The 27,734-nt window shown below is 43.4% G+C and overlaps 4 protein-coding genes across 6 annotated transcripts; 2 read left to right on the top strand and 2 right to left on the bottom strand.

Moving 5' to 3' along the window:
- The first annotated feature begins 1,831 nt into the window (after positions 1 to 1,831).
- Positions 1,832 to 21,219, top strand: LOC124643143 (RNA-binding protein 25-like). Of its 2 annotated transcripts, XM_047182014.1 has the most exons (15): positions 1,832 to 2,176; positions 2,493 to 2,574; positions 4,933 to 5,326; positions 5,404 to 5,574; positions 5,649 to 5,755; positions 7,210 to 7,421; positions 7,517 to 7,624; positions 7,830 to 7,895; positions 16,466 to 16,654; positions 16,724 to 16,885; positions 17,434 to 17,954; positions 18,948 to 19,028; positions 19,423 to 19,643; positions 20,571 to 20,726; positions 21,082 to 21,219. In XM_047182014.1, exons 3-15 carry the CDS (start codon positions 4,936 to 4,938, stop codon positions 21,172 to 21,174), a joined length of 2,478 nt encoding a protein of 825 aa, XP_047037970.1. In that variant the 5' UTR covers positions 1,832 to 2,176; positions 2,493 to 2,574; positions 4,933 to 4,935; the 3' UTR covers positions 21,175 to 21,219. The 2 variants fall into 2 exon arrangements, with proteins under 2 accessions (XP_047037970.1, XP_047037969.1); XM_047182013.1 differs by lacking the exon at positions 2,493 to 2,574.
- Positions 10,771 to 14,889, bottom strand: LOC124643144. Its single transcript, XM_047182015.1, has 2 exons — positions 12,821 to 14,889; positions 10,771 to 12,591 (listed from the first exon to the last, which is right to left on the bottom strand). The coding sequence occupies exon 1, from the start codon at positions 14,500 to 14,502 to the stop codon at positions 12,985 to 12,987; it is 1,518 nt and encodes a 505-aa protein (XP_047037971.1). The 5' UTR covers positions 14,503 to 14,889; the 3' UTR covers positions 10,771 to 12,591; positions 12,821 to 12,984.
- A 34-nt stretch (positions 21,220 to 21,253) lies between the features above and the next one.
- On the top strand, positions 21,254 to 26,029 carry LOC124643146. Its single transcript, XM_047182019.1, has 6 exons — positions 21,254 to 21,270; positions 24,447 to 24,566; positions 24,849 to 24,884; positions 25,305 to 25,429; positions 25,803 to 25,832; positions 25,924 to 26,029. The coding sequence occupies exons 2-6, from the start codon at positions 24,459 to 24,461 to the stop codon at positions 25,952 to 25,954; spliced, it is 330 nt and encodes a 109-aa protein (XP_047037975.1). The 5' UTR covers positions 21,254 to 21,270; positions 24,447 to 24,458; the 3' UTR covers positions 25,955 to 26,029.
- Positions 26,030 to 26,251: 222 nt separating this feature from the next.
- LOC124643145 lies at positions 26,252 to 27,256 on the bottom strand. 2 transcript variants are annotated; one of them, XM_047182017.1, is made up of 3 exons: positions 27,107 to 27,256; positions 26,568 to 27,037; positions 26,252 to 26,491 (listed from the first exon to the last, which is right to left on the bottom strand). In XM_047182017.1, exons 1-3 carry the CDS (start codon positions 27,177 to 27,179, stop codon positions 26,306 to 26,308), a joined length of 729 nt encoding a protein of 242 aa, XP_047037973.1. In that variant the 5' UTR covers positions 27,180 to 27,256; the 3' UTR covers positions 26,252 to 26,305. The 2 variants fall into 2 exon arrangements, with proteins under 2 accessions (XP_047037973.1, XP_047037972.1); XM_047182016.1 differs by having other exon boundaries at positions 26,568 to 27,256.
- Between the last annotated feature and the right edge of the window lie 478 nt (positions 27,257 to 27,734).

Genomic DNA, 27,734 nt, shown 5'->3' with positions numbered 1-27,734 from the left:
AAGGAGTCACTCGAGAACGGCGGTTTGCAGCTGCATGTGGGGAAGACTGAGTACGTGGCCTGCAACTCGACAGATCCCACCTCCGTCTGCATAGACGGTAATATGGTTGAGCAGACGGACCAGGCCAGGTACTTGGGATCTGTCCTTCACGCGTCTGATGGCATCGATTGCGACGTCAGGGCACGAATTTCGGCGGCATGGGCCAAGTGGCGTGAGGTGTCTGGTGTCATTTGTGACCCTAAAATGCCGGTTAAGCTGAAGGGACAGGTCTATAAATCCATCATTAGGCCTGTCCTTTTGTATGGCAGTGAAGCGTGGCCTGTGCTTGAGCGGCACAAGCAGGAGCTGCGGGTCACGGAGATGAAAATGCTGCGCTGGATGTGTGGAGTTACGCGGAAAGACCGCGTTAGGAACTCGCGCATCCGCGGCAGCCTTCATGTCCGTGACATTGCAGACAAACTGCAAGAGTGTCGCTTACGCTGGTATGGACACGTTTTACGGAAACCGGCCACTTACGTGGGGAACAAATGTCTAGCCATGGCGCCTCCGCCCGGCCGGGGCAGACTGGGTAGACCCAGGAAATGCTGGCTTGACGTCGTAAGGGATGACATGCGTGCCAATGGACTATAACCACCAGGGATGCCGAAGACCGAGCGAAGTGGAGGAGAAGAAGCAGGAAAGCGGACCCCGGGCCCGGAAGGGCAACCGGGACAACGCTAGGATGATGATGATGATGATGGATGAAATGGCGGCAGGTAACGGGAACAACTTGTGACCCTCGTATTCCCCTTAAACTTAAGGGGGAAATTTACAAGCGTATGGTCAGACCTGCTGTCTTGTATGGATCAGAGTGCTGGCCCACAAAAGCGACGAATGAAAGACAATTGCATGCGGCAGAGATGAGAATGTTAAGAGGTATGTGTGGGGTTACGCGAATAGATAGAGTGAGGAATGAGTATATAAGAGGAAGTTTGAAAGTGGCGCCGGTATCAGAAAAACTGCGTGGAAACCGGCTGTCGTGGTATGGGCATGTGATGCGGAGGAATGAAAGTCATGTTGTGAGGAAGGTGATGAGTATAAACGTGGACGGATATAGTGGAAGAGGAAGACCAAAAAAACGATGGATGGATTGTGTGAAAGTAGATATGGTAAGAAAGAATGTTACTTGTGAGATGACGACAGATAGAAGAGTATGGAAGAAGAAAACATGCTGCGCCGATTCCAAATGAAATTGGGATAAGGGCAGGAGGATGATGATGATGGTCTTGATTGGTAATAAGTAATAATTCTGGGGCCATATTTTGCCATATTTGGCAAAACGTCAACGAGCAAAGTGCAGGACGCGGATGGTACCGCAGGAAAAAGTTAGTTTAATTTATTTAGAGCCAGCAAATAAAGCGAAAAATAAATACAATATTTTTATTTTAATAATTTTACCGGAATAAAGTATGAGTAATTAACACTTGGACTGTTTCTGAACGAATCGAAAAACAACAGTTTAAAAAAACAATATGGCTGCCAAAGTAACCATGTTGGAAAAAGGTGAAACCTTTAAATAACATCAACTTGACGTAAAAAATACGTTGACAATGTCTTTAAAAAAAAAAAAAAAAATTGATATGACTTGACATGAAATTATGCCTTTAACGGCTGGATTAGGGAAAAAAAAAAAAAACCTGGATAATAAAAGAAGACAATGACTTGACAAAAAATTATTGATTTGACATGAATTAAACACGTATGACAAAATTTTTAAAAAATATTACGAAAGAAATAAATACCTACGAAAGACTAGGCAGTATGGTCGAAAGACTTTAGCCTGCCCTATGGGCAAAAAAAAAAAAAAAAAAAAAAAAGTAACCATGTTGGTGATAAAAGTGAATCTAATAAATTGTGCTTTATAGTGAGATTTTAGTTGTTTTCAATTTATAATTCTAGTTAGTAAAGAGTATTTATATTAAATGTCAGCATTAGTGGCTAGTGACTTAGTAAAATTATTTAAAAAAGTGTACGCGTCACCGGTGGACGTTTAGTGGTAAAACCTGGCGTTCGACAAGACAGAGGAGGAAAGCCGTAAGCACAGGAGTTTGGCGGTAAGATGTCATTCCCGCCCCGACCGCCAATGGTGCCGTACGGAATCGCCCCAGGCGTGGTCACAATGCAGATGCCCACACACGTAAGTGCCGCACCAGGTAACCTCGCTCCGGCGGCGCTGGCTGCTGCCTGCTGCCCCTCAGCCGCCCCTCAGCCGCCCTCAGCGCTCCTCCTCTACTCATTCATGTCACACTCTATTCCGCATTCCTAAATTACTATAATACTTACCATTTTTTATTTAAGTTTTAATATACTATAGTACAGACACAGTTTTTCAAACTATTGTTAATTACAATAGAGCATAGAGCATAGAAGAGAGAAGGGTAACAAAGCTTTGTTTGTGCTTACATGTAATACTTTTGATGAGACAAATACTGACAAATGCAATTGGTATGCAGGTTTAGTACGAGAATGAGAAACATGAGATAATAGTCAGTATCACCATGGAACTTTATAAAATCTTCTAAGTAGCCAGGTGTGGTAAGTGACCAAAACTATTCTCATATCAGAAACACAAAATAATGAAGGAAAGCTAGCTTGCTGGAGGTGAACACCAAATAGACTTAACTCAGTTGTAACTTATTGTGTGTGGGTCCGTGAGCAACAGATGAGTGGAGGGCCCGGGGGCACAATTGTTACTGTTCAGTGAGCTGCCACATTCCGCAGTCTCTTGAAGTTGACTAATATCTCATGTTGTCAAGTCCTAATGTGACCATACATTAGGGATTTCAAAATGCACTCGAATTTGGATTATCCAAACTAATACGGACAGAGGCCAGTTTGCATATGAAAACGTGGGTTCTTTATACAGTAGCCAAATAATTTAGTTTTCTTGAATGTGTTACTGTCAGGAACTACTGGTCTGATTTGAAAATAATCTAGTATTAGATAATCATAATTATTCCTTCTGTAGCAGTGTATAAGTGAAAATGTTGGAGCAATCAATGTGAGAACATGATTATGTACGGGAACAAATATAATGACCACCATAAAATGCTTTGATACCCTTAGTTTTGTAACCAGAAATATCTACTGAACACCAGAAAAATAAAGTCTAAAAATGTAATAGTACCAGCTATTTTAATCACGACTTCACTTTAAATTGTATTCGACCACCAAATTTAGTAAATGATCACCAACTCTTGACAACCAAATTAATGTATTATTTTTGCCTAAATAAGTCACTGTGATTGCCATAAAATGTAGGCTTATTACCAAATAAAGTATTATGATGCCCTATTAAGTTATGTGTCCGGCTTGCAATGCATGCGTGAGTGTCAGTATGACGAGTGACAGGGGAAAATGGAAGGAAATGACATATTGCGCCGACCCCAAGTAAAATTGAGAACAGGGCAGGAGAAAGAAGAAGAAGAATGTGTTTCTCAATACACTCCCTCGAAAACACACTGTTATCGCACTGTTTAGAGGCATGCAATAGACAATTTTCCACCCTAGTGCAGGAAAAGGGTCCCCATAATGTTATTACATTTATTGTATCAGGCCAAACTTATTTTTTTGGGAGTCAGTTTACTTAAACAGGATAGCAAGATGTAAAAACTTTGATTATCATTTTATATTAAAATGCTAGTATAATTTTGATGATCATTTACTACTTTTGGTTATCATTTACTACTTTTGGGATAACAATGATTTATTTGGACTCATTTTGCTTAAATAGGATAGCAGAATTTAAAAACTTTGGTTATAATCTTACTTTAAAATGGTGGTTTAATTTTGGTGATCATTTACTATTTTTGGCTTACGCATGATTTATTTTGGAGTAATTTCACTTAAATAGGATAGCAAAGTGTTAAAACTTTGGTTATAGTTTTACATTAAAATGCGAGTTTCATTTTGGTGATCATTTACTATTGTTGTCTGCTATTTGTTACTATATCTGGTGATCAGTTAAACATAAGCCATTATGTACTGTTAAGAGCTTCTGGGTTAGCTTTGAAAAAAAGTTTAAAAATTATCATATAAAATCAATATATCCCGGATAGCTATCTTTTTCTTAAGGATCCCTGCTATGGCATGGTATTTTTTCTTATACAAATGTTGTTATATGCATTAAGTATCATTGATAGAATATATGTTACACTGGATTAGCAATGTTCACACTAAAGTCTTTCTGTCAGTATAGTTGTCTACTAGATTCTAACCAAGTGACAAGGGAAAAAAAATGGCCAAAGAATGCATTTTGGTCCAAAACAAAAAACAAGTGCTGTTTTCCTATAGAACACATTCACCTGAATATATTTATTATAGCACCAACATGTAGCACTGTGCTTGGTAGTATTTGAGTTCTATATCTGTCTTTCCATACATTTGTGATGAAATGATTATTATGATATATGATTATAATAAAGTATCTCAGAGATTATTTCAATGATTTTCTTTTGCTTGAAAACTGCCAAAGTGGTTGCATTGTCGCTAACATGCCTGAATGTCAAGTTTTGGCCGATGTGTGTGCCTACAATTTTGGAGAGATGATTTCGATTTCTCAGCGTTTCTATCTTCAGATCCTGGTCCTGATGACAGTGAGACCACTTCGGAAGTATTTTTATAGTTACAAATACTTAACAAATTATATTCTAAATCCTTCCTCGAGAATCACGCATATCAAGTAATGAAAACTGCTTGAAAATCGTTTTTGAGTTAATCGCGAACAGACGCGGCGTTCTTATGTATTGAAGAAGAACTTTTTTAACAATGTTTCAAATCAAATCAAATCCATTTAATGTTTTTTTTATATGCCTCATACACGAGCAATGGTGATACGAAATGCTAGATGCTATGTTGGACAATGTAAAGTAGGTATTGCATATGATCGGTCAGGTGATGGTGGGCGCGTACGGCGGCGGCGCGGGCGTGGGCGGCGCGGCGGGCGGCGGGCGCGGCGCGCTGCTGCCGGCGCCGGCGCAGGGCAAGGCGGTCATCGCGCGCGGGCCCACGCGCAACAACGGCGCCAAGGAGGCCGAGGGCCCGCCCGTCACCGTGTTCATCGGCAACATCTCGTCGCGCGCGCCCGACGCCATGATCCGCTCGCTGCTGGCCGCCTGCGGGCCCGTGCTCAGCTGGAAGCGAGTCTCCACCTTCGGCTTCAGCGAGTTCGCCAGCCCCGAGGCGGCGCTGCGCTGCGTGCGCCTGCTCAACAGCCGCCCCGTCGCCGACAAGCCGCTGCTCGCCAAGACCGACGGCAAGATGCAGGCGCTCGTCGACACCTACAAGAGTGAGTGCCTTACTGGCTTGCTGCTAGGGTGTGTAACGCCATGCGAGCGCGTGTCTGACGGTGCGGTGTGCTCACAGCGGAGCAGCGGTCGCGGCTGGGGCAGGAGGAGGGCGCGCCGGGCACGGAGGGCGAGGCGTCGTACCTGGACGCGCGGCAGCGGGCGCTGGACGAGGCGGCCGAGCGCCGGCTCGCGCAGATCGTGCGCGACTACCAGGACGACATCAACAACTACGAGCTGCTGCAGAAGGGTGAGTCGCACGCACACACCGCGCTCACCCACACACTGACACCCCCACGCTCACACCGTGCCTTGTGTTCGCAGAGGAGGCCATCTCCAAGACTGCCCGAGTGCTGGAAGAGGCCGACATATCGGAGGAGAAGCGCGATGTCATACATCGTGAGATCGGCAAGTTCCGCGAGAGCATGAAGGTAAGCGCGTGCCCGCCGTATTGCCTCCCCCCCCTCCCCCCACCCCGCCCCGCCCGCGCCACGCACCCCTGCCCGCCCCTCCTCACCCCGCTCCTCCCACTCGCCCGGGTGTATGGTGCCCGGGAGCAGATGACATGGACATCGTTATGATATGTTTAACTAATGGTTTTCTGCTCAACGCTTTATTACACGATATTCATCATAATTATTCTTATTAGATATTATTGTTATACACAGGTATTGGTATTGGATTTCAATTTATTTGTAATACTGTTCACACAGAGATGTAAAAAAAAAAAAAAAATTATAACCTCTTCAGGTAATTTGGGAACTGTTCTTTAGTATAGACTTGCTCATATTGTGGAGCTAGTGTGTTTTACATAACGATATTAGAAAGTGGCAAGCTCACTAGTGCCATGTATATCCTGTAATATTAGTGAAATGATCGCGGTATGTGGGTATAGAGTACGTTAGGATGAGGCAGTTAGACGCCGCCTATCGGCACAGTGTCGACATTAGATAGGGACCGTACGTATGTAGTTACTCGTACATGGAAGAGTAGGCAGTGAGGCAGTATGAGAGCGAGGCGCGTGCGTGTAATAAAGCGTTGCAGTGGTGGTGTTGCGCACTGACGTTGTTGCGGTGGTAGGTGCCGCCCGCCGCCCGCGCCGCGCCCGGACCCTGAGGTGAGTCATACTCGCACACACGCACACATCCGCCTGCTACACACCCGCACTCGCACACGTCAACACATCCGCTCACACACACACACACACACACACACACACACACACACACACACACACTAACATACACACATACACAAACACTCACATAAACACATACTCAAATACACGCACACGTACAAACACACGCACTCCACTATGTACAAAAACACACACACCGACACAACGGCGGTGAGGGTTCACCCCAGCCGGCCGCGCCGCTTCGCCCGCTGGGCTTGTACTCCGACTAATCCAGATGTATTGCATCCTCAAAACACTATTGTTGTATTCAGATTCAGCGTATGTGCAATGTAAACCGTGTCGCAACGACGAGCTTGTTCAGCCGGCAGCCATGAGCTGTACTGTAACTAGCGAGTAAGTGTGGTCGCGTCCGCTGGGAGCGGCTCGCTGCCAGCGGACGCACACCACTGCCGGAGCCGGACGTGTGAGTAGCGTGTGTTAGCGCGACTGGTCAGTAGGTGGCGATTTTCAGATGCGGCGGAGCGGCCTCGGCGGGGAGCGGCGCCGCCTTGTCGCTCGTTCACTCGCGTGCTAGCCCGCCCAGCGTCAATCGTATGAAATTGATTTGCTCGACTTATTCCCGCCGGCGCCGCGCTCACGGCCCCACGCCGCTGGCGGGCGCGTGAGCGCGGCTCGGGCGTTGCTATTGTTCGCGTGCATCGGCGAGAGCCGGCGCCGACGCGCACTGAGCCGCACGTTTGGGCGCAGGAGGAGGCCGACGTGGTGGTGCGGCGCAAGCGCGACCCCAAGGACGACAAGCCCGACGAGCGGCCCCGCGACCGCGACCGCGCCGCCGACCGCGACCGCGACCGCGTCGCCGACCGCGACCGCGCCGCCGAGCGCGACAAGGAGCGCGACCGCGACAAGGACCGCGAGCGCGAGCCGCGGGACAAGGAGCGCCGCCGCCGCAGCGCCTCCAGGTACCGCCAGCCGCAGCACCTCAGCATTGCCTGCTGCAATGTTTACTATGCCTAAGTACTTGTGATTTACATAAGATTGTTCATGTTCTTGTCAGGAGTAAAGACAACAGACGCGAGGAACGCGACAAGGAGCGGGAACGAGAACGAGAAGAGAGGGAGCGAGACAGAGAGCGTGAGCGCGAGCGAGAACGTGAGAGAGAAAGGTAAGGAGGTGCTGCACGCGCGGTACCTACATGGCGTATATGCGCGGTACATACACGGGGTATATGCGCGGTACATACACGGGGTATATGCGCGGTACACACGCACGGTACATACACGGGGTATATGCGCGGTACATATACGGGCTATATGCGCGGTACACACGCACGGTAGTGCACTGCAGTGATGAATATTGTCGTGTTGCAGGGAGCAGCGAGAACGAGAGCGGGAAAGGGAGATACGCGAGCGAGAAAGAGAACGAGAAAGAGAACGGTATTTATCAGTTACTTACTTAGCCTAAACTAACTTACAGGACGGCCGAGCGGGGGATGTGATCTGCCAATAAACAGCGACGTTGCAAAAGGTTGTTCATTATAGTTTTGTATTTAATCCGGTACGGGCAGTAGTACCCGCGGGGCGCGGCACAGTGGTCCGGATTTTTAAAAAGGTGGACATAGGATCGAAAATGCATATTTAACTAAACTAAAAATTGTTTCGTATAGGAAATTTAACACTGATTAATACTTATTACTACAACTTTCCAAAAAAACTTCTCCTTCATGTAAAAAAAAAATATCGAAAATAAAAATGTATGGGAGAAAATCTATTTTATTTTTTTTCTCCGTTCAGTATCAAAGTATAGCAACCAAATCTTATATTCTAGTAAGTATCTATTGTTGTTAATACGACAAAATATAAATTGCTTGCGTATCCCTGCGGCCTTGACGCCTACGATGCTTCAAAGTTTACAATTTTAAAGTTGAATTATCTCACATTATTAACGAGTTTATCTGAGTTTTTCTATTGAAATTAATACAAAATGTCATTTTTAATAAAAAAAAACCCGCCGCGCGCCCCAAGGGCCCCAACCGTGTGTTAGGCTCGCCCCTACTACTTGGGACTTAAATATACTACTGGCGAAATGACAGTATACTTTTGTGCAGTAAACTACTTTGCCGAACCCTTCGGGGAATATAAAGCGTGATGTTATGACAAAATAAGCATATATGTATTTTGTTATATTACAAGAAATATATTACATTTTTTATATAACAATCATCATCTTCCGAGCCTTTTCCCAACTATGTTGGGGTCGGCTTCCAGTCTAATCGGATGTAACAGAGTACCAGTGTTTGTTTTACAAGGAGCGACTGCCCTAATTGACCTCCTCAGACCTCAACCCAGTTACCCGGGCAACACAATACCCCTTGGTAAGACTGGTGTCAGACTTACTGGCTTCTGACTACCCGTAACGAAGTTCACAAAGGAGTGAAGATGTAGACTTCAGTGATTCAACGGTTTTCATGTCAAGTCTTGTCCCTCTTAAATTAGTTTCTAATAATAGCACCATATGGGAAAACCCAGCACCTTCTTCAACACATTATTCCAGGCCCATTAAGTTCGAGTTTTGTAAAGAAACAGCAGAATACACCAAGCAAGAAGCTGCATTGAAGGAAGAAATAATTAAAACCGGCCAAGTGCGTGTCGGACTCGCGCAAGAAGGGTTCCGTACCATCCAAACTAATATTATATACATATTCTTATCGAAATCGAGCAAAAATTAGCAAAAAAATCACGTTTGTTGTACGGGAGTCCTCCAAAATATTCATTAGATTCTAGTTTTCAGTATTTTTTGTTATAGCGGCAACAGAAATACATCATCTGTGAAAATTTCAACTCTCTAACTATTACGGTTCATGAGATACAGCTCTCATGAGATACTGACTCAAACAAACAGATGATGTTCGCGCGCTTTGCCGACGCTCACAGTGACGTCATCTTGTCGCGACCAATCAAATGCTAGTTTGTTGTTTTTCCCTCTAAATACCGACTCCTCAAACTCAAACTCAAACTCAAAATTTTTTATTTCAAATAGGCCTATGAAAGCTCTTTCGAAACGTCAAAGTTAGGTGCACGGTTCCAAAGAGTTGGTCTCATGGAGAAGAACCGGCAAGAAACTCCATGGACACTCTTTTTAAAAGAAAATAAAAATAATTACAGACATACAGTTTTCTAACTAGCCCTGAGAATGTTATACAATCCAAATTGAGCTAAAAATGTATTAATAAATTATACAAAATAATTTTAGTGCAATCTTTACTGGAAAAATAATTTATACAATTCAAAGAAAAAATATATTGGGTAACCAAGTTATTATACAATGCAATTTGGGGTCTTGCTGGCTTGGGCTTGGCTGGTCTGGGCGGAGGCACTCCCGTGCCCGTGGTCGCCGGGGAAGCCACATGTGCAGAGAAAAAGAAAAAACAATATTAATTTAGCGCCAGGCATCACTGTCATTAATGTAATCCTGAATTTTATAATACGCCTTTTTAATCAAAATGTTTTTAACTACATTCTTAAACTTTTTATCCGTGAGATCAAGGATACATTTAGGTAGCTTGTTATAAAAACGTACACAATTCCCTAAGAACGACTTATTTGTTTTTGTTAGCCTAAACTTGGGAACCACTAATTTATGTTTGTTACGTGTATTTATCTGGTGAATGTCACTTTTAACTGTGAATTTATGGATGTTTTTGCGAACAAACATAATATTTTCAAAAATATACAAGGAAGGTAATGTAAGTATATTAATTTCCTTAAAGAATTCTCTAAGAGATTCGCGAGAGCCCATGCCATAGATCGCTCGGATCGCCCTTTTTTGCAAAACGAAAATTGATTGGACATCAGCCGCTGCCCCCCATAGCAGAATGCCATATGACATCACGCAATGGAAATAGGCGAAGTATACAAGCCTGGCCGTAGCTATATCGGTCAGTTGTCTGATTTTTCTGACTGCAAAAGCAGCAGAACCAAGTCGCCCTGATAGGGAGGATATATGGGGACCCCATTGCAATTTACTGTCAATGGTAATGCCCAGAAATACTGTGCTGTTAATTAACTCTAATTTGCTGTTATCGAGCATTATATTTGTTTCAACCGCAGTGACGTTAGGCAAACAGAACTTAAGACATTTAGTCTTGGAAGCGTTTAATAATAAATTGTTGGCTGCGAACCATTTGGAGAGAATTTCTAGGCTTTCATTAATGTGACTAACATTGGGGTTCTTACGCTTAACTTTAAAAACAAGGGAAGTGTCATCCGCAAACAAAATAACATCCGAAATATCAGACAACACAAATGGAAGGTCATTTATATAAGCTAGGAACAGAAATGGACCCAGTATAGAGCCTTGAGGCACGCCCATTTTTACAACTGTCCCCGAAGATGTTGAGCCGCAGACATCCACTTTTTGCTGTCTGTTGGATAGATAAGACCGGACAAGTTCAAGAGATTTTCCACGAATGCCGTAGTGTCTCAGCTTAGAAATGAGTGTATCGTGGTCCACACAATCAAACGCCTTGGAGAGATCACAGAATATACCGACGGCATCCTGCGAACTCTCCCAGGCTTCCAAAATCTGAGTGACTAACCGCGCACTTGCGTCCGTAGTGGACCTACCCTTTGTAAAGCCGAATTGACGGTCGTGCAGTATATCGTTTAAGTTAAAATGGTTTAACATCTGATCAAGCATGATCCTTTCGAATATTTTACTTAGAGCCGGGAGAATAGAAATGGGTCTGTAATTTGACGGATTTTTCTTACAACCTGACTTAAATATTGGAATGACCTTACTGTGTTTCATCAAATCAGGAAAGGTGCCTTCATCTATACACGAGTTAAATATTTGACTGAGTATTGGTGCAATATTGTCAATCACGGAGCTCAGGGCTTTAACAGAGATTCCCCATAAGTCTTCCGTTTTTTTTAAATTAAGGTTTTTGAAAGCTTTTTTTACTGTATTAAAAGTTATGTAATGGAATCCGAAATCCGGTACTTCTTTAGTAAAATTTTGTTTTAGTAATGCCTCTGCAAGTGTAGAGGACGAGTTAAGTGATTTAGTAACCTCTACTGGTACATTAGAGAAAAAATTATCAAACGCGTTAGCAACCTGCACATTATCCGACACAGTTGCATCATTAATCGTTAACGATAGTTCAGTATCCCGGACTTTAATTTGACCCGTTTCCGCATTTATTATTTTCCAAACGGTTTTTATTTTATTATCCGATTTAGTTATTCTGTCACTAATTGATTTAGACTTTGCAAGAATACATACACTTTTGAATACCTTAGAGTAGTTCCGTACATGATCATGAAAAGATTTATCAGATGTCATTGATTTTTCTCGATACAGGTTATACAATACATCTCTGCTTATCCTAATCCCTTTTGTACACCATTCGTTGAATTTTAATTTATTGTCGATTTTTAGTTTCTTAATAGGACATGATTTATTAAATTCTAGACAAAGTGTGTTAAATAACTTATTAAATTTAGTATTCGAGTCCTCTGATTTAAAACTACTGCATAATTTATTGACAACATTATTTTTAAAGGTTTCTAAGGTTCTGTCTGTTAATTGTCTGTATTTTATTACTATGTTTGACGGAGTGTTTCTATTAGCAGGAAAGCTAACAAGCTGCCCCAAGTGATCCGATCTCACACCAGCAATAATGGAAGAATGCTGAACCACACAATTTGTAAAAATATTGTCTAAACATGAACTTGAAGATGGTGTAATTCTAGTGGGTTCATTAAACAAATGTTTTAAATTAAAAGATTGAAATAGAGATAACAGTTGATATTTATCAGAAGATTCAGAAGATATATCTATGTTAAAGTCACCGCAAATGAAAACTAGTTTATTTGACTTAAAAATCTTCCTAAGTATTTCCTCCATATTTGTAATAAATAATGAAAAGTTACTTGCTGGTGGTCTATATACACATAAGAATAAATGACTTCCTATTTCTGCACATGCTACCTCGCACAGGCGATTAACAGAGCTCGAAGTGATGTCGCTTCTATCCTTAAATTTTAAGTTATTTTTACACAATATCAATGTACCCCCACCCTCTGCAGTTACCCTATTAAATACACTAGCAACCTTGAAATTATTGATATTATAGTTCGGCCATTCAGAGAATGCGTTCCTGACACGTCGCGATTGAACTGACGACGTAATAACATTCATTGATTATTGATATAATAATGTTGTTTTAATGCTCCTCAATTGTTAAAACGGTAAACAACCAGCAAAAATATTTTTATCGTAACTGCAACGCCATTGCAAAGTTACGTCGTCAGTTCAATCGCGACGTGTCAGGAACGCATTCTCTGAATGGCCGAACTATAAATAACATTTTCTCAGGCTTGAGCCATGTCTCACAAAGACATAATATATCTATAGAAAACTTATCAGTTAAAAGTTCAATGTCTAATATTTTGCCAGAAAAACGGTTTACATTCTGATGAAATAGGATGAGGTTATCGCTACGCTTTTCTATTGTCTTAGAACCTAGTTTAAACAATCAATCACAGTATTGTTAGAATAACTAGTCAATACTGGCTCGTCGCTTATCCTACATTTTGTCATATTGTTGGCTATGACAATGTTAATATTATATGCTATCAATGTAGCTATATTATCTTTATATTTATTAGGGAAAAACATGCTTTCCCTACTCAAATGAAATTCACTAACAGACTTGTTAGTGTCAAAGAATAATAGTTTGTCCCTATGACAACATGTCAATGTGTATATGAAATTGTTCAGAGTATGAACATAACTATTTTGAGTGTCAGAAAAACAGTCAGAATATGGGAGTGCACAAATCATTATGTTTTTTAAATTTAGTTTTAATAAGGTGTTGATACCATAAGCAATGTCACTTTTAATTACATCAAGACTGTTGCCTATCAAAAGAACTAGTGTAGTGTTAGCATCAAACTGTGTATTTACTATCTTGTTTATTATGTTGTTGAAGTGTAGGTTTGGGTAGCAATAACTAGTTACATTATGTTCTTGTGGGAGTGAGTGTTGAATATATGAGCCTAAACCTTTACCAAATTTATCTGTAAATAAGACTGACTTGTGTTGCTTAGTGTTGTGAATGATTGGAACAGTATGAGGAGGGTCTAGTAATGTAGTAACAGGCCGGGGTTCAGGGATTGGGATTGGGTGAGCACGGGTACAGGAAAGATTATTAGTTAGTGACTCATATCTCTCTGCACTGTATTTCACCAGATCCACTAGCTTACCAGCCTGCAACAAGCGCATACTCAGTTCATGTTGAGATTCCTCATATTTCCTGAAAATATCAGATAGTAAATTTTCTTTCACAATTAATTGTTCATGCAACTGTTTTATGTCTAAGTCATGAGAAACTTGGCAATGTTCTAGCTCAAGAGAACAGGTTTTTAATTGTTGGACTAGCTTTACCCTATCTCTTCTAAGATTAACACAGTGTTTTACCCTACTCTGTTTTTTTAATGCTAAACGGCACTTCCTAATAATTTTGTTATACTTAATATACTTTTTAAATTTTTTTTTACTCAATACTAAAGGACATTGTGTGATGGTATCATCACCGGTCAGGTCTATAATTGCAGCAGAGCTGCCCACAGCTGTGGTACTTCCTACCAACTTAGTGAAACGATTTAGGGTGTCAGAAGTTTGCACCCGAGCTAAATCAGACTCATATGAGGATATTTTGTTGTAGGCCTCACTTAGTTCAAGCTCGAGTTCAGTTATACGTCTTAAAGTAAGTTCATGTGTTTCACTACATTCCTGAAAAGATGATACAAATGCCTGAAGTTGGTTATGTTGGTCTAGAAGGTCCATATGCTGTATATGCAGCTCGGCCAGGTCATTTTTTAGGACTGTGTTTTTGTCGACAACATTTTTCACTTCCACCTCACTGTCCTCCCTTTCCTGCAGTAACTGATTACAAAGTGTTCTTGATGCCTCAAGATCCTTCAGAGTGGCCCTTAGCTTGTCCTCCAAGTCTTTGATAGCGGCCCTCCTGGTTGTCATTTTGTAAACTTTGAGTTCAGTTATCTGAAATGTGACAGGAAACAGCTTAGTGGCAGGCAAAATATGTTTCTTAGGACACAATCAGGGAAGAGCAATATTAAACAGAATGAGAACTAGTAGAAAAAGAAAAAAAAACACAAAAGAAAATTTAACTAAAAATAAAAATTAAAGTGGGTAGGGTGAATTAATATCAAAATGTTAAAAAAATATTTTTTAAACAAGATAAGTGACTACAGTTAAGGAAGATTACATTAAACACAAAAGTTTGACTTTATTTAGAAAATACAAAAGTGAAACTGACTATGTACAAACAAAGGAATTGGTTTGTAAGTTTGACACAGAACAGAAGTTAATAGAAATACATAGAAGGATTGATCATGGAAAAGTATAGTAATACTTAATAGTTGTATGAGTGTATATATTAAATAATTGAAGTGTTTGAATGTCTGCGGCGAACGTTAACGTCGTCGATTCTGCTTCCACAATATTGTCAAGCAGAAGGAGACAGTAACTGAGCCGATGTGTGTGTAGGGACGTTGCTCATAACAATGAGCAGTGTACTTAAGTGGTTTGTATAGTGTATAAACACAAAGATACAATAATATTATAAAAGAAAAACAAAATACTCCCCAGATTTCAAATTGTCCGTTTGACAGCTGGTTCACTCAATCACATTTGCTTTGAATTTTCAATATTTGCGACAAAAACATATTAACAACACTGTTACATACACTTATTAACTATATTACACGATTTTAAACACGATTATCAATAAATAACTATTTTTCTAAAATATTAAATCACGGAGCCGTTTTTTCACGACTTGACACTCCTACCCATTAAATAGAATTTAAGCTGTAAGATGTTTGAAATAAAGTTTTTTTTAATTTGATTTATCTTTATTGCGTCAGTGTGTCTCATAAGTGACTGTATATTTTTTGTGTGTAAACGTTTCTATAGGTAATATTATTCGTAGATACTCGTGTATTGAATTTGCTAAAAACGTTAAAAACGTCAATATACCTACTCATTATGAAATTGTTTCAAACATTTCATACACAACATTATTTCTTTCTGTCCTGCTACCGAAAAAAACCGGCCAAGTGCGAGTCGTTATCGCGCACGAAGGGTTCCGATTTTTATAATATTAAAATATTATTTTGGAATAAAAACCGTTGGAGGAATTGTATTCGCATTAAATAATACCTAAAATGAAATAAGTAGTAGGTAATATTGGGTGCAATGTTAGCATTATTATTATTTATAATATATGTAACCCACCACTGACAGTCCTGTGAGTCCTTGTAGTCACCCCCGCCGCAGACGTCCCGCCGTCCGCGCGGACCTGCCCGCTCGCGACCTGCCCACACGATAATAAACAAATATCACAAATATGCTTGCAAAAATTCAGGTCATCGACAGTACAAACGTTGCATAGTAACAATTGGCAACAATCAAGGTATTTGTTGCGTAGTGCGCCTTTTACAGTGAACTGATTTAAAAAGGAATGAGGTGTAAGTTTAACGAGCGGCTTGCGATAAGCGCGTAGTAGCGAGCAACACGCGCGGCATGCTGGTGCTGCACCCCTACATCCGCACGCGCCGCGAGATCCGCCGCGCCTCACGCGCCGCGCGGTACGCCAGTGCCACATGTCACGGGCCATGCTCATGTAGCTGAAGTATCGATACTTGCAATCATGACATTCATGTCATGTGACTATTGGTTTATTAAAAAAATATATATAGGTTACATATTTTGGAAGAAATTAAATGCTGGCGATAGTTTTTCTTGGATGAATCTTTAACATACCTATTTATGTGTCTATTTATGTAACTTAATTTTATTTTTTTATTTATACTTAAAAAACAAAATTACTTACAAATGATCGAGTGCTTCGAGTGGGATATGTGCATGTGCTGACGCCGGTGCTGGAGTGCTAGTACAGCGAGTGCGATGTTAACAGCGAGCGGGAGCGCGAGCGCGAGCGCGACCGGGAGCGGGAGCGGTCGCGGGAGCGGGAGCGCGAGCGGTCGCGCGGCCGCAGCCGCAGCGAGGCCGACGCGCGCCGCGACAAGGAGATGGAGGACGAGGCGCGCGACAAGAAGCGCCTCGAGAAGAAGGCGCGCGAGAAGGAGGCCGCCTACCAGGAGCGGTGAGTGCACTAGTGTAGTGACGCGGTGTGTGTGTGCGGGTACACTGACACGTCGCGTGTACATTGCAGGCTGCGCAACTGGGAGAGCCGCGAGCGGCGCAAGGCGAAGGAGTACGAGAAGGAGCGCGAGCGCTCGCGCTGCCGCGAGGAGGAGCGCGAGCGCGAGGCCAAGCGCCTCAAGGAGTTCCTCGAGGACTACGACGACGAGCGCGACGACCACAAGTACTACAAGTGAGTCACAACCATCACTATACATGTGGAGTAAAACTGTAGGAATTGCATAGAGAGTTGAAAACGTTTTTTACAGTGGGAGGTTTTTTTTATGGGAATGAAAAAAATGTTCCTTAGAAATCGATAGATGGCGTTGTGTCTATTACGTTACTGGGCTTTTGCCTACATAGTAAAGCTTAAAAAACACTGCACCTAGTCTTTTATAATCTGTAGCATGGTTCAATTAAGTCACAGATTTTGCAAAAATTAATTTCAAAATCTCTCGGGACATTTAGATAACTGCTTCTGTTACGTTATACAATCTCAAAATTATATAATGTTGATAAGACATGACGTTCCTTTCCTTGTAGTAACGTATAGAGATCGGCGCGATTAAGGTATCAGTCAGGAAAATAATAAAAAAAGAAAATTTCTCGTGTAAATTATAATCTGAATTTACCAGGCATGTAGTTTCGTATAAGTGTTACATGATGTTACGACAAACGGGTCGTTCACGTACACTACGCTTCGATGCGTCGAGTAGAGATAAAGCCTAACCTGGCGTGCAGAGGCAAGGAGCTGCAGCGCCGCCTGGGCGCGCGCGTGCGCGAGGCCGAGGCCGACGTGCGCGAGCGAGCCCGCGAGGCGGCCGAGCTCGCCGCGCTGCGCGCCCGCGTGTGCGGCGCCGCGCCGCCCGGCTGCCCCGCCGCCGCCGCCGCCTTCGAGCGCGCCCGCGCCGCGCACGACGCGCTGTACGCGCCGCGCCTGCTCATCGACGTGTCGCTGCAGCGCGAGCAGCAGGCGCAGCGCGAGCGCGCGCGCGCCGAGCGCCGCCGCGCCGAGCGCCTCGCCGCGCGCGCCAAGCACGAGCGCACGCTGCGCCTCGCCGCCGCGCGCCAGCTGCCCTCCGAGGCCGAGCCCATCGACTCCTCCTCCGACGAGCCCGAGCCCGCCACGCCGCCGCACGCGCCCGCCACGCCGCCGCGCCCGCCCTCGCCGCCGCCCGCCGAGCCCGCCAGCTCGCCGCTCACCATCAGCTTCAAGCACCACCACGCCAAGCTCAGCCCCGCCGGCGCCGACACGCCCAACGGTGAGACCGCCCCACGCCTCACCTTTATTCTGCGATCCATTTCTTTTATATATTTCAAATATTGTGTACCATCGAAATGTATAACTCGACTATAATTTATCATAATGTCAACATTACGCATGCTCCTGATATAAACATGTGTGAATATGAATATTTAACATTTGTGTGACCTGTATATTACGCTGCCGGACAGCATGGCGGCCGCCACCCACCTACATATGCCGAGGTAAACTGTCTTACACACAGACGTTGTACGTAAGCATGTAAATGCTGGCACACATTTAATATGTCCTTAGTCCGCGCGCCACTAGTCGGCCGCGCCTGAGGTAACGACAGCGGTGAGGGGAAGGTTGCTTACACACAATGCACATGAGATTAGACAGTGATAACCAATCTCAAGATATCGCGTTCAATAAATGAATAAGAATTAAACTCTTAGAAGTTTTTACTATACCCATCTAATTATTTAATAATTAATAGTAAAAAAAAAACCAAAAACATACTAATTATGCATAGTAAACATATTAATTAAACATAGTAATTTTTACATAATTTAATGACATCGGCTTTCCTTCTTTAAAAAAAAAAAAAACGTATGCACGTTCAATATTATTTATATCTGTGCAAGTCTATGAACGCACACACAGCTACGCTGACGGTACAGATTTTGTAAGTGATTCGGTCGGGACGTACTAACTGAGTAATGACAGCAAGTGCCCTCGCCTCTCCGCCCCACCGCTCACATACCACGCGGACAAGTAGTTCCGCGCGGACTATACTTATAAGTTGTTTATGTAAATATAGAGATTGCAATTATTTATTGAGTGCTCTACAGATATCATTTAAAATTTGAATAATAATATATTCATTATTTATTTTTGTCTTGAATAAATAAGTATCGAATATTAATCTTGCCTCAACAATTTGAAACTAGAATATGTGAGTGTATGAATACAGTAAGTGTGGTCTCGCTACACTCATGTTGTGTTGCAGCGGAGCCGGGACGCGTGCGGCGCGTGCACGCGGCCTTCGCGGGCGACGACGACGACCTCGCGCCGCCGCCCGACACCAGGCGTATGTACACGACACGATGTTATCTATTGCCATACTTGTAGGTGTTCAACAGCTCGTGGCCGAGTCTAACCAGTGCAGGCCGTGGATGGGTAACCATATTGTCATGACGAGTTCTTTCTTGTTTCGAAATGCACGACAAACTCGTGTGTCCCGACTGTCATTTCAAAATCTTTGGTAGTCATTACGGGTAATTAGAAGGCAGAAAGTCTGACAACCACTCTTATAAAGGGATATTAGGTTGCCCAGATTACAAGATTCAGGAGATTAGATAGGCAGACGCTCCTTATAAAACATTAGTACTCCGCTGCATTCTGTGAGACTGGAAGTCAACCCTGACATGCTTAGTTGTGAAAAGGCTGGTGAGATGTAGGTTTGATGTAATGGTACGTTGCAGCTGTTAAAGACAAGAAGGACAAGACGAAGAAGCCTGGAGGCGGCGGCGGCGGCGGTGGCGGCGGGGGTGGCGGGGGCGGCGGGGGTGGCGGCGGGGAGGCGACGCCGGCCGACAAGGAGAGCCGCAGCGCGGAGGAGAAGCGCAAGCACATCAAGAGCCTCATCGACAAGATCCCCACGCAGAAGGACCAGCTCTTCCAGTACAAGCTCGACACGGCACAGGTACACGCTCGCATATACACACACCGCACACTTGTTAATTAACACGCTGATATTAGCTACACTTGTAACTATGTATGTAAGAAAATCTTGGAATCTTAATTTGACCCACTTCCTAGTCTTTCGATGCGGGTCGATATACATGACTAACTAAGAAACGCCATTACAAATCCAATATGGCGGTGTCTCTAAGATGGCGGACTGGCTGTTACATATCCACCTCCATGAAATAGGTATCGTAAAGGGTTTGCTGTCGAGAAAACGAAAAAAATAATTACGTGACCTAAATCCAACATGGCCGCCATCCCGTGACCATGCTGACGGATTGGCTTTTTGAAATGCAGCCCTATGATTTAGGTATAAAAAGTATAAAATATATATCATAAATTATCATTAAGAAAACTAAAAACCGCCTAAAAAAAAAAAAACAAAATTTGGAAATTTTGTTTGATGACATAAAGAGTGGAGCGTTTATGTAATCTTTAGTGTTTCAAAATAAAATTACCAATTGATCAAGAGAAATCTTGACAGATTAGTTTTGATTTGACAAGGATTACGAATGCCTCGTTAGTTGTAGTAACTGTTCTTGCCTACCGTACGTTCTCTGAGCTACAAGCAGGCGGCCTGCCACGTGTCTCTGCGGGACACGTGTCGCGTGTGCACGTCACGGAGGAAGGAAGTATGAGCGGAGATGCCATCATGCAGGTAGCCCAGGCGCCTCTTTCTAGCTCAAATTCCTACTGTGGGCATGACCAAATCGCGTTTGGGTTCTTTGGGATATCTGTCAACGATTTTTTGTATTACAAAAATTGTGCGGGTCTTAAAAAGGCGTGAAAGGCCGGAATCAGTAACGTTCCTCATCTCCCGCATTTTGGCGCGTTACTTTCTTAGGAGATTTTTAGTGATGGCATTTTGTTCTCCATGGTGCAGATCGACAACGTGCTGATGGAGAAGAAGATCCGGCCGTGGATCAACAAGAAGATCATCGAGTACATCGGCGAGCCGGAGCCCACGCTGGTGGACTTCATCTGCAGCAAGGTGGTGGCCGGCTCCGCGCCGCAGGGCATCCTCGACGACGTGCAGATGGTACCACACTACTACTCTACTAGCCTAGCGCGTCTCACTGCAGACTAAATCATAACTTATAGTTTATCCGTCAGATAACTTCCTGATAGGCTGTCGGAGACTTATCAGTAATCGGTAAAGCTGGCCATTAAAATTGATTGAATAAAATTTATTAATTGAAAAAAAAAATATATATACGTAGTTTCATAAAATCAGTATGCTTTAATATTAGGTATTAGAACGGCGATCCCAAAGCTAGTCGAGGCGAGGCTTGTAGCTTGCGGGCTCGAATGATTAATAAGGATACAATACTTCATGAACTTGAGTAATGTTGGTTGTGATGATCGGTGCATGACATTGTTGGCGTGGCCGGCAGGTGCTGGACGAGGAGGCGGAGGTGTTCGTGGTGAAGATGTGGCGCCTGCTCATCTACGAGCTGGAGGCCAAGCGAGCCGGACTGCACAAGTGACCCCCGCCCGACACACTCACATATATTATAACATTCGTATAAACACTCCAGCCTTTGCTTTATTCCCCTCCCCGAGGACTGAACAACTTGCAGCAAGTGCGTTGTGAATCTTCCATGCACTCGTCTAATGCGCACTTGATTATTTGCAGATTTTAAAATAAGTACTTTAGATTTGGTTACAGCCGAAATAGGGAACTAAGTCAAAACTTGCTCTTCCCAAAAGTGAGCAATCTCGGTTCCAAAAATAATCAGCATCTAAAGGAGACAGCCGTCCTGATATTAGCACAGATTATATAATAGTTACTACGTAACAGATAAATCACTCCATACAAAAAAGTCCATACCTACTGTTATAAGCACCTACAAGTTCCCCAACTACCTACAAATCCCTAGCTGCGTTATAAAATGAACCTTAAAAGCTCGAGCGCTTGATTGTTATTCCAATGCGATAGCGCACAGTTCAGTCACCGCAACCGTGCCGTGGCCGTGCTTAGGGTTGCTTCTTACAATTTATTAATATTTAAGTAGGAAAACAAAGTTACGCTTATTTTAAGATAGCCTTTTTTAAAACTGAGTTTTTAAATAAAAAGTAATATCAAGAATATTTTTCTTTAGTTAACTATTGTATTGCCTACTAAAATCGAGTACGGGTACATGTTACTAAATCTTACCTAATACGTAAGAATAGGTAGTACTTAAGTAAAGCTTTCGTCAAAACCGCCATACCCCATATGGTACAACTCCGTCGAGTGTTGATACATACCTAAAATTGGAACCGTCATTAAGTTGGACCAGAACTATACCTACTTACACTCGAGATGTGTTTTGAACTACAAAACTCACAATACAGTTCATATAACTAAGTAGGTATCTAAATGAGTACCCTAATGATCTCTGTTGTTTAAATCATAAAGTAGATAAGTATTAATTAAAAAAAAAAGAATTACTAGATAATATAAAACGTTTCTAAATCTTACAATAGTCGCATATAAACCAACACAACTCAAAATAATCCATCAGTTTGTTAGGTAGCTTAAAAACCTAATAAAAACCAACAGCATAATATGCCACGAAATAATAGTTATTTGTTATACAAGAGTGCAAAGTTGCTTTTTAACCGCGAGCTCAATTTTGATGACCGAGCAAGCGAAGGATTCTAAAATTGAAACACGAGCGTAGCGAGTGTTTCAATAATTAGAATCCTGAGCGATAGCGAGGGAATCAAAAGAGCACAAGGTGAAAAATCTTTGCACTCGAGTGCAACACGTAACTTTTCATCCCACCTCATCGAGGAAATTAAAAATCAAAATTGAGCCCGCGGTTAAAAAGCAACTTTGCACTCTTGTATAACAAATAACTATTGTTATACAAGAGTGCAAAGTTGCTTTTTAACCGCGGGCTCAATTTTGATGACCGAACAAGCGAAGGATTCTAAAATTGAATTCAATAATTAGAATCCTGAGCGATAGCGAGGGAATCAAAAGAGCACAAGGTGAAAAATCTTTGCACTCGAGTGCAACACGTAACTTTTCATCCCACCCTCATCGAGGAAATTTCTAAACTCAAAAAAAGAAAATGGCACGCATGTTACACATGTCAAATTAAAAAGACGTACCTATTAAAATTTATTTATGCAAAAACTCAGTTGAAAAATGTAATGAGGTTTAAAATCGACCTCAAAACAATAAAAAATAATTATTTCATCCCACTTCATCGAGGAAATTACTAAATGCAAAAAAACAAAATGGCGCGCACATATGAGTATCAAATTAAAAAGAAGTACCTATTAAAGTTCATTTGTTTAAAAACTCAGTTTAAAATTGAAACAAGGTTAAAAATCTATCTAAAAACAGTAATAAAAATTACTTCATTAATTGAATAATTATTTTAAGCAGTATTTTATTAGTTTAATATGTATTTGTTTGAAAAGTCTTATCAAGATTGTCACAAATGGAGTATTGCACACGATGTTCTAAATTCAAATCACTTTGCCGCTCTAGAGGATAAAAACCGGCCAAGTGCGAGTCGGACTCGTGCACGAAGGGTTCCGTAAATTACAGTTAAATCAACCTATCTCAAAAACTATAAGAGATACTTTGATCAAACCAAAAATCGTTGAAAGAGTTAATTAGCATGCATCACCTCTATTTTTTTTAGAATTTTATACCCCGTAGTTATAAAAATAGAGGGGGGGGGACATACTTTTTACGACTTTGAGAGCTGATATCTCAAAAACCGTTCACTTTAAGAAAAATGTTTTTTAGAAAACTTTATATCATTTTAAAAGACCTTTCCATTGATACCCCACACGGGTATGTACATCGAAAAAAAAAATTTCATCCCTCAGTTACATGTATGGGGGGCCCCACCCCCAATTCTTTTTTTTACTATTTAGTGTCATATTTTTGTAGCGGTTCATACAACACATATTCCCATCAAATTTCATCACTGTAGTACTTATAGTTTCCGAGTAAATCGGCTGTGACAGACGGACAGACGGACAGACGGACAGACGGACATGACGAAACTATAAGGGTTCCGTTTTTGCCATTTTGGCTACGGAACCCTAAAAACGGCTTTTGCGTTCAGATATCAAAGGGTAAAACTACTCTTTCCGAGATGGTGGGATGAAAAAATAATAATATTGTGTTGCGCGCGGCGCGTGTGACTGTTGTGCGCCCTGAGCCGCGTGGGGCTACACACAGACAGAGGCCTGATATCAGGATGATTGTCACTTTTCTAGTGTGAAGAACATTATTTTTTTTTCCACCAAGACTTGCTACCTAATTCCATCCTTCCAGAATTAAATTTTGGAGCACAACGATTTCACGAATAAAGAATATTATAATAATAAATGAGTTTTTGCGCCTCGAAACATAAATTAGCAAGTCGTTACTTAAAACAGAACTGTTGACGTAGGCGATGTCTGTACAGTATACTTGTCACAGTATGACATCTTGAGATCAGAATGGCTATCACCTTTAGATGCTGATTAATCTTCAAAACCATGAGGGTAGCAATTAGGTAGCAACTGCCTATATGTATTTCGAGGGGATCGATGAGTGACAGCGATTATGACGGTTACGTCATAGGTACTACAGTCGTGTGCAAAGCGACTCTGGACACAGTGAATGACGATAGATTATTTAGTGAAGAACGATTTGATTGTTTATCAGTGTACGTATCTGATTGTTCATTAATTGTTTATAACGCGGCGTGTCTGACGCGTGACCAAACGGCACTAACGAGGCGATTCTCTCACGCCTATATAGCGTCCCACGCGCATGCGCGACACACTTGCTGCCGACACGTCGCCTACGCGTCACCCGCGCGTCCGCCACACTTGGTCCACGCGCAGCATGAGAAGCGTCGCGCTGCTCGCGCTGACGGCGGTGAGTTATTTATTATAATTAAGTAGCTTATAATTTACGCATTGAGAACGTTAACTTGCAAAACTCTCGCGAGGCACTCTGTTCAATGCCTCGTATGTAATGTTTGTGCGAGGCTTCACGTTTAACCGATTGTATCTGGCGACTACGACAACAATAACCATTCAGTTGCATAACGTTACATTCAGTTTATTTTGCAGTATTTCCCTAGGGCAGTCAGATTAGGAAATGTCGCAGCATCTGGTTCTATAAAATATTGACGCAGTTTGAAATAATCCCCCGCAGTGTCAGGTGGTGCTGAGCGTGCCACGGACCGACCACGTGAGTCAGCTTCCTACATCGCGTTACCTCGTGTTCCTTGTCTAACCGACTGCGGCGAAGTGCTGTCGCCTCACGCGGAGCAGTTGTCTGTCTGACTTTGTCAATTCAATAAATTCAGTTCTTTTCGCAATATTGCTTATTTCTTACTCTTAACTGTAAGTTAGAAGGGATTCACTAACTAGGTCTTGCGGAACCTAAGCTTTATAGAATAGTTAAGGGTTCCGCTGAAATTTTTAATGAAATTTGAGTTTATGCCAAAAATACATAATTTTGTAGTTAAGTAATACGTACGAAATACGAGTAGATGGTAAAATTGAATCCATATTTTTTTTAACTCAGATATACAAGTTCATGAGAAGGGTTGAATAATTGATCATTGTTTAATGTTAGTACGTTATCTGGTAATGTGATTGAGTCCAGTCTAGCTCCGTGTCTGACGTGGAGCGGCTGGTGCCGCTGCTGGCGAGCTCCCCCCCGCGTCCCTCCCCCGGGGTGGCGGGCGGTGTGCGGCGCGACTTCATGCCGCTCGGCGAGAATTCTGACATGTGAGTACACGCACTCGTTAGTGTAGCTGTCGCAAGCGCGGCTGCTCAGCACGAGCTCTCGGGTTCGATTCCCGAGTCGGGCCGAAAACGTTTTGTGGGTTTTAGAAACTTTCATAAAGCAGCCCGGAGCAAGGCAGTTGGTGAATTGGTATACCCGTGCGTCGGAAAACACGTAAATGTCTGTCCTGATTCCCGCCCCATCGGGCTATGAGAGTGAAGGAATATTGAGTGCACCTGTGTCCAAGCAAATGCTTGTGCAATATAATATGTCCTGCGCAGTTGGCTAATCTCCTTACTTGGGAACAGCTGCCGTGGCCGATAATCCGCTAGGAGGACATGATCATCACATGCGCTAACCGCGCGTGTGTTGCAGGGTGCTGCGCTACATGCACGCGCCGCGCAGGTGAGAGTGACGCGACAGTCGACGGGCGGTAGTGAGGCGCCGCGCTGGCGGGCGGACGCTCACGTGTGATGACGTGTGTGCTCTGTTGCAGGAGGCCACCGCCGTGGCTGACGCGGCCCTAGCTCGCCTGCCCACGTCTCATGGTCACCTAGTAATAATACTTATGTACTTGTATTGAAATAAACTGTATTTATTTACCCATTGTATTTATTGGTTTTACTCTACTGCTTATCCTATAATGTGAGCCCTGCATCCTTGTGCTAGCGCAATTTGTGTGAAGCTTTTACGAGACAGTGCACTGGTAATAATCCTAGTTTTAGTCTCTACTCTCTACTTGATGATCATTGATGATCCTCGACCCTGGGTATCTCGGAATAGTTGCTATGATTTTGTATGCAGGGAGTTATAGTGATCGCAAATTAAAAAAAATAAGTATATTTGTATGAAGTATTGGTCTTGTGAGTGTGTTGACGTCACTGGCAGCCGAGCACGGACTTCTTGCAGCAGTTGCAGCAGCGCGGCAGCAGCAGCTTGGGCGCGGCGGTGTGGTGGAACTGGCGCCCTCGCTCGGCCGCGTTGAAGGCGCCGCGCAGCTGCTTGCCGAGCCGGTCGTACGTGGGCCCCTCCAGCGCCATCACGCTGCGCTGACACAGGCGGCCCTGCGGACACGACACGAGCGTCACGCGGCGCCCCCGCGCCTGCGCACACCGCCCCCACCGTCCCCGTGCTGCCTACCTTGAAGCGCAGCTGCGAGACTTGCGGGCCCCGCGCCGCCGCCATGTCCAGCTGGTCGGGCGAGGGCGAGGCGGGCGGCTCGCGCGCGCGGAGCGGCCCCCCCGTGCTGAGCGGCAGCGGCGGCGCGGGGGGGGTGGTCCCTCCCGCGCGGATCTTATTCTTGTCCATGAACTGCTTGAGCTTGTCCAGGGGGTCCACTTTCTTGTGATGCTTGGAGTGCACTTTGCTGTTGTGCTTAGAGTCGCCGTGAGATCTCATGTTCATGCCTTTCCTCGCGTCGAGCAGCGCGGGCGGCAGGGAGAGCGCGGGAGGCGTGCTGACGGGCGGGGGTGAGGGAGGGGGCGAGGGCTCGGCCGCCTGCAGCCGGTTCTGCTCGAGCATGGCGTAGTCGTCGTTGTCGCGCCGCAGATCTTGTTTGATGATATTGACGAACTCTAGGCTTTTGTTAGCATTTTGGACGATTGGTTTATCTGCAAGGACATGGTTAGTACTTGATGAGCGAGTGGGGCGCGGGTCGGACAGGAGTGTGTGGGACTCACCGGTGCTGGGTGGCTGAGGCAGCGCGAGCGCGGCGCGGCACAGCACGGCGAGCGCGAGCGCGGGGCGGCGCATGTCGACGCGAAGCTTATCGCTCCTCGCGACAATTCAAATACAACAATTTATTATGTTCTTTAAATCTATACATATAATAAAATGATAGGAAAGTCAAAACTGTACATTGAATATGTTTTTAAAAGAATACTGGGGGGGTGAGTTTTTAGAATTTTTGCCTGTATGTCTGTATGTTTGTCCCGGATAAACTAAAAAGGTACTGCATGGATTTAAATCAAATTTTGCATGACTATTACCTGGGGGCCTGTTCAACACATAGGCTATATATTATCACGCTATCACCTACGGGGGATGAGCAATGAACGATTAAATTAACGAAATTGAAAAATTGGAAATTCTATATTGCCCACGCAGACGAAGTCGCGGGCAACAGCTAGTATAACAATAAAACGAGAATATCGCTCATGTAAGTTTCTAACAGTAATGGTATTATTTTATTCTGAGGCCGGCTCCACACGTTGGTACCAATGCTCGTTCCAACGTTGGACCGTAAACTCGGTGAGGCGTACACACGTTGGCCAATAAACTAGTTCTGTGCCGTCAGGGCCAATGTGA

The sequence above is a fragment of the Helicoverpa zea genome, chromosome 26 (assembly GCF_022581195.2).
Source record: "Helicoverpa zea isolate HzStark_Cry1AcR chromosome 26, ilHelZeax1.1, whole genome shotgun sequence".
In the NCBI taxonomy this organism is placed as follows: Eukaryota; Metazoa; Arthropoda; class Insecta; order Lepidoptera; family Noctuidae; genus Helicoverpa; species Helicoverpa zea.
The sequence above is the reverse complement of the archived record's forward strand: the minus strand, read 5'-3'. Positions and strand labels throughout refer to the sequence as shown.

Bases quoted from the DNA above. Each gene is read 5' to 3' on its own strand.
- LOC124643143 (XM_047182013.1), top strand. From the start codon at position 2,099: ATGTCATTCCCGCCCCGACCGCCAATGGTGCCGTACGGAATCGCCCCA. The intron at 7,896-16,465 runs GTATTTATCAGT...CGATGTTAACAG, and splicing joins AGAGAACGAGAAAGAGAACG to CGAGCGGGAGCGCGAGCGCG. The intron at 17,955-18,947 runs GTGAGACCGCCC...GTTGTGTTGCAG, and splicing joins CGGCGCCGACACGCCCAACG to CGGAGCCGGGACGCGTGCGG.
- LOC124643144 (XM_047182015.1), bottom strand. From the start codon at position 14,502: ATGACAACCAGGAGGGCCGCTATCAAAGACTTGGAGGACAAGCTAAGG.
- LOC124643146 (XM_047182019.1), top strand. From the start codon at position 24,459: ATGCGCGACACACTTGCTGCCGACACGTCGCCTACGCGTCACCCGCGC. The intron at 24,567-24,848 runs GTGAGTTATTTA...AATCCCCCGCAG, and splicing joins CGCTGCTCGCGCTGACGGCG to TGTCAGGTGGTGCTGAGCGT. The intron at 25,833-25,923 runs GTGAGAGTGACG...GCTCTGTTGCAG, and splicing joins TACATGCACGCGCCGCGCAG to GAGGCCACCGCCGTGGCTGA.
- LOC124643145 (XM_047182016.1), bottom strand. From the start codon at position 27,179: ATGCGCCGCCCCGCGCTCGCGCTCGCCGTGCTGTGCCGCGCCGCGCTC. The intron at 26,492-26,567 runs GTAGGCAGCACG...TCGTGTCCGCAG, and splicing joins TCTCGCAGCTGCGCTTCAAG to GGCCGCCTGTGTCAGCGCAG.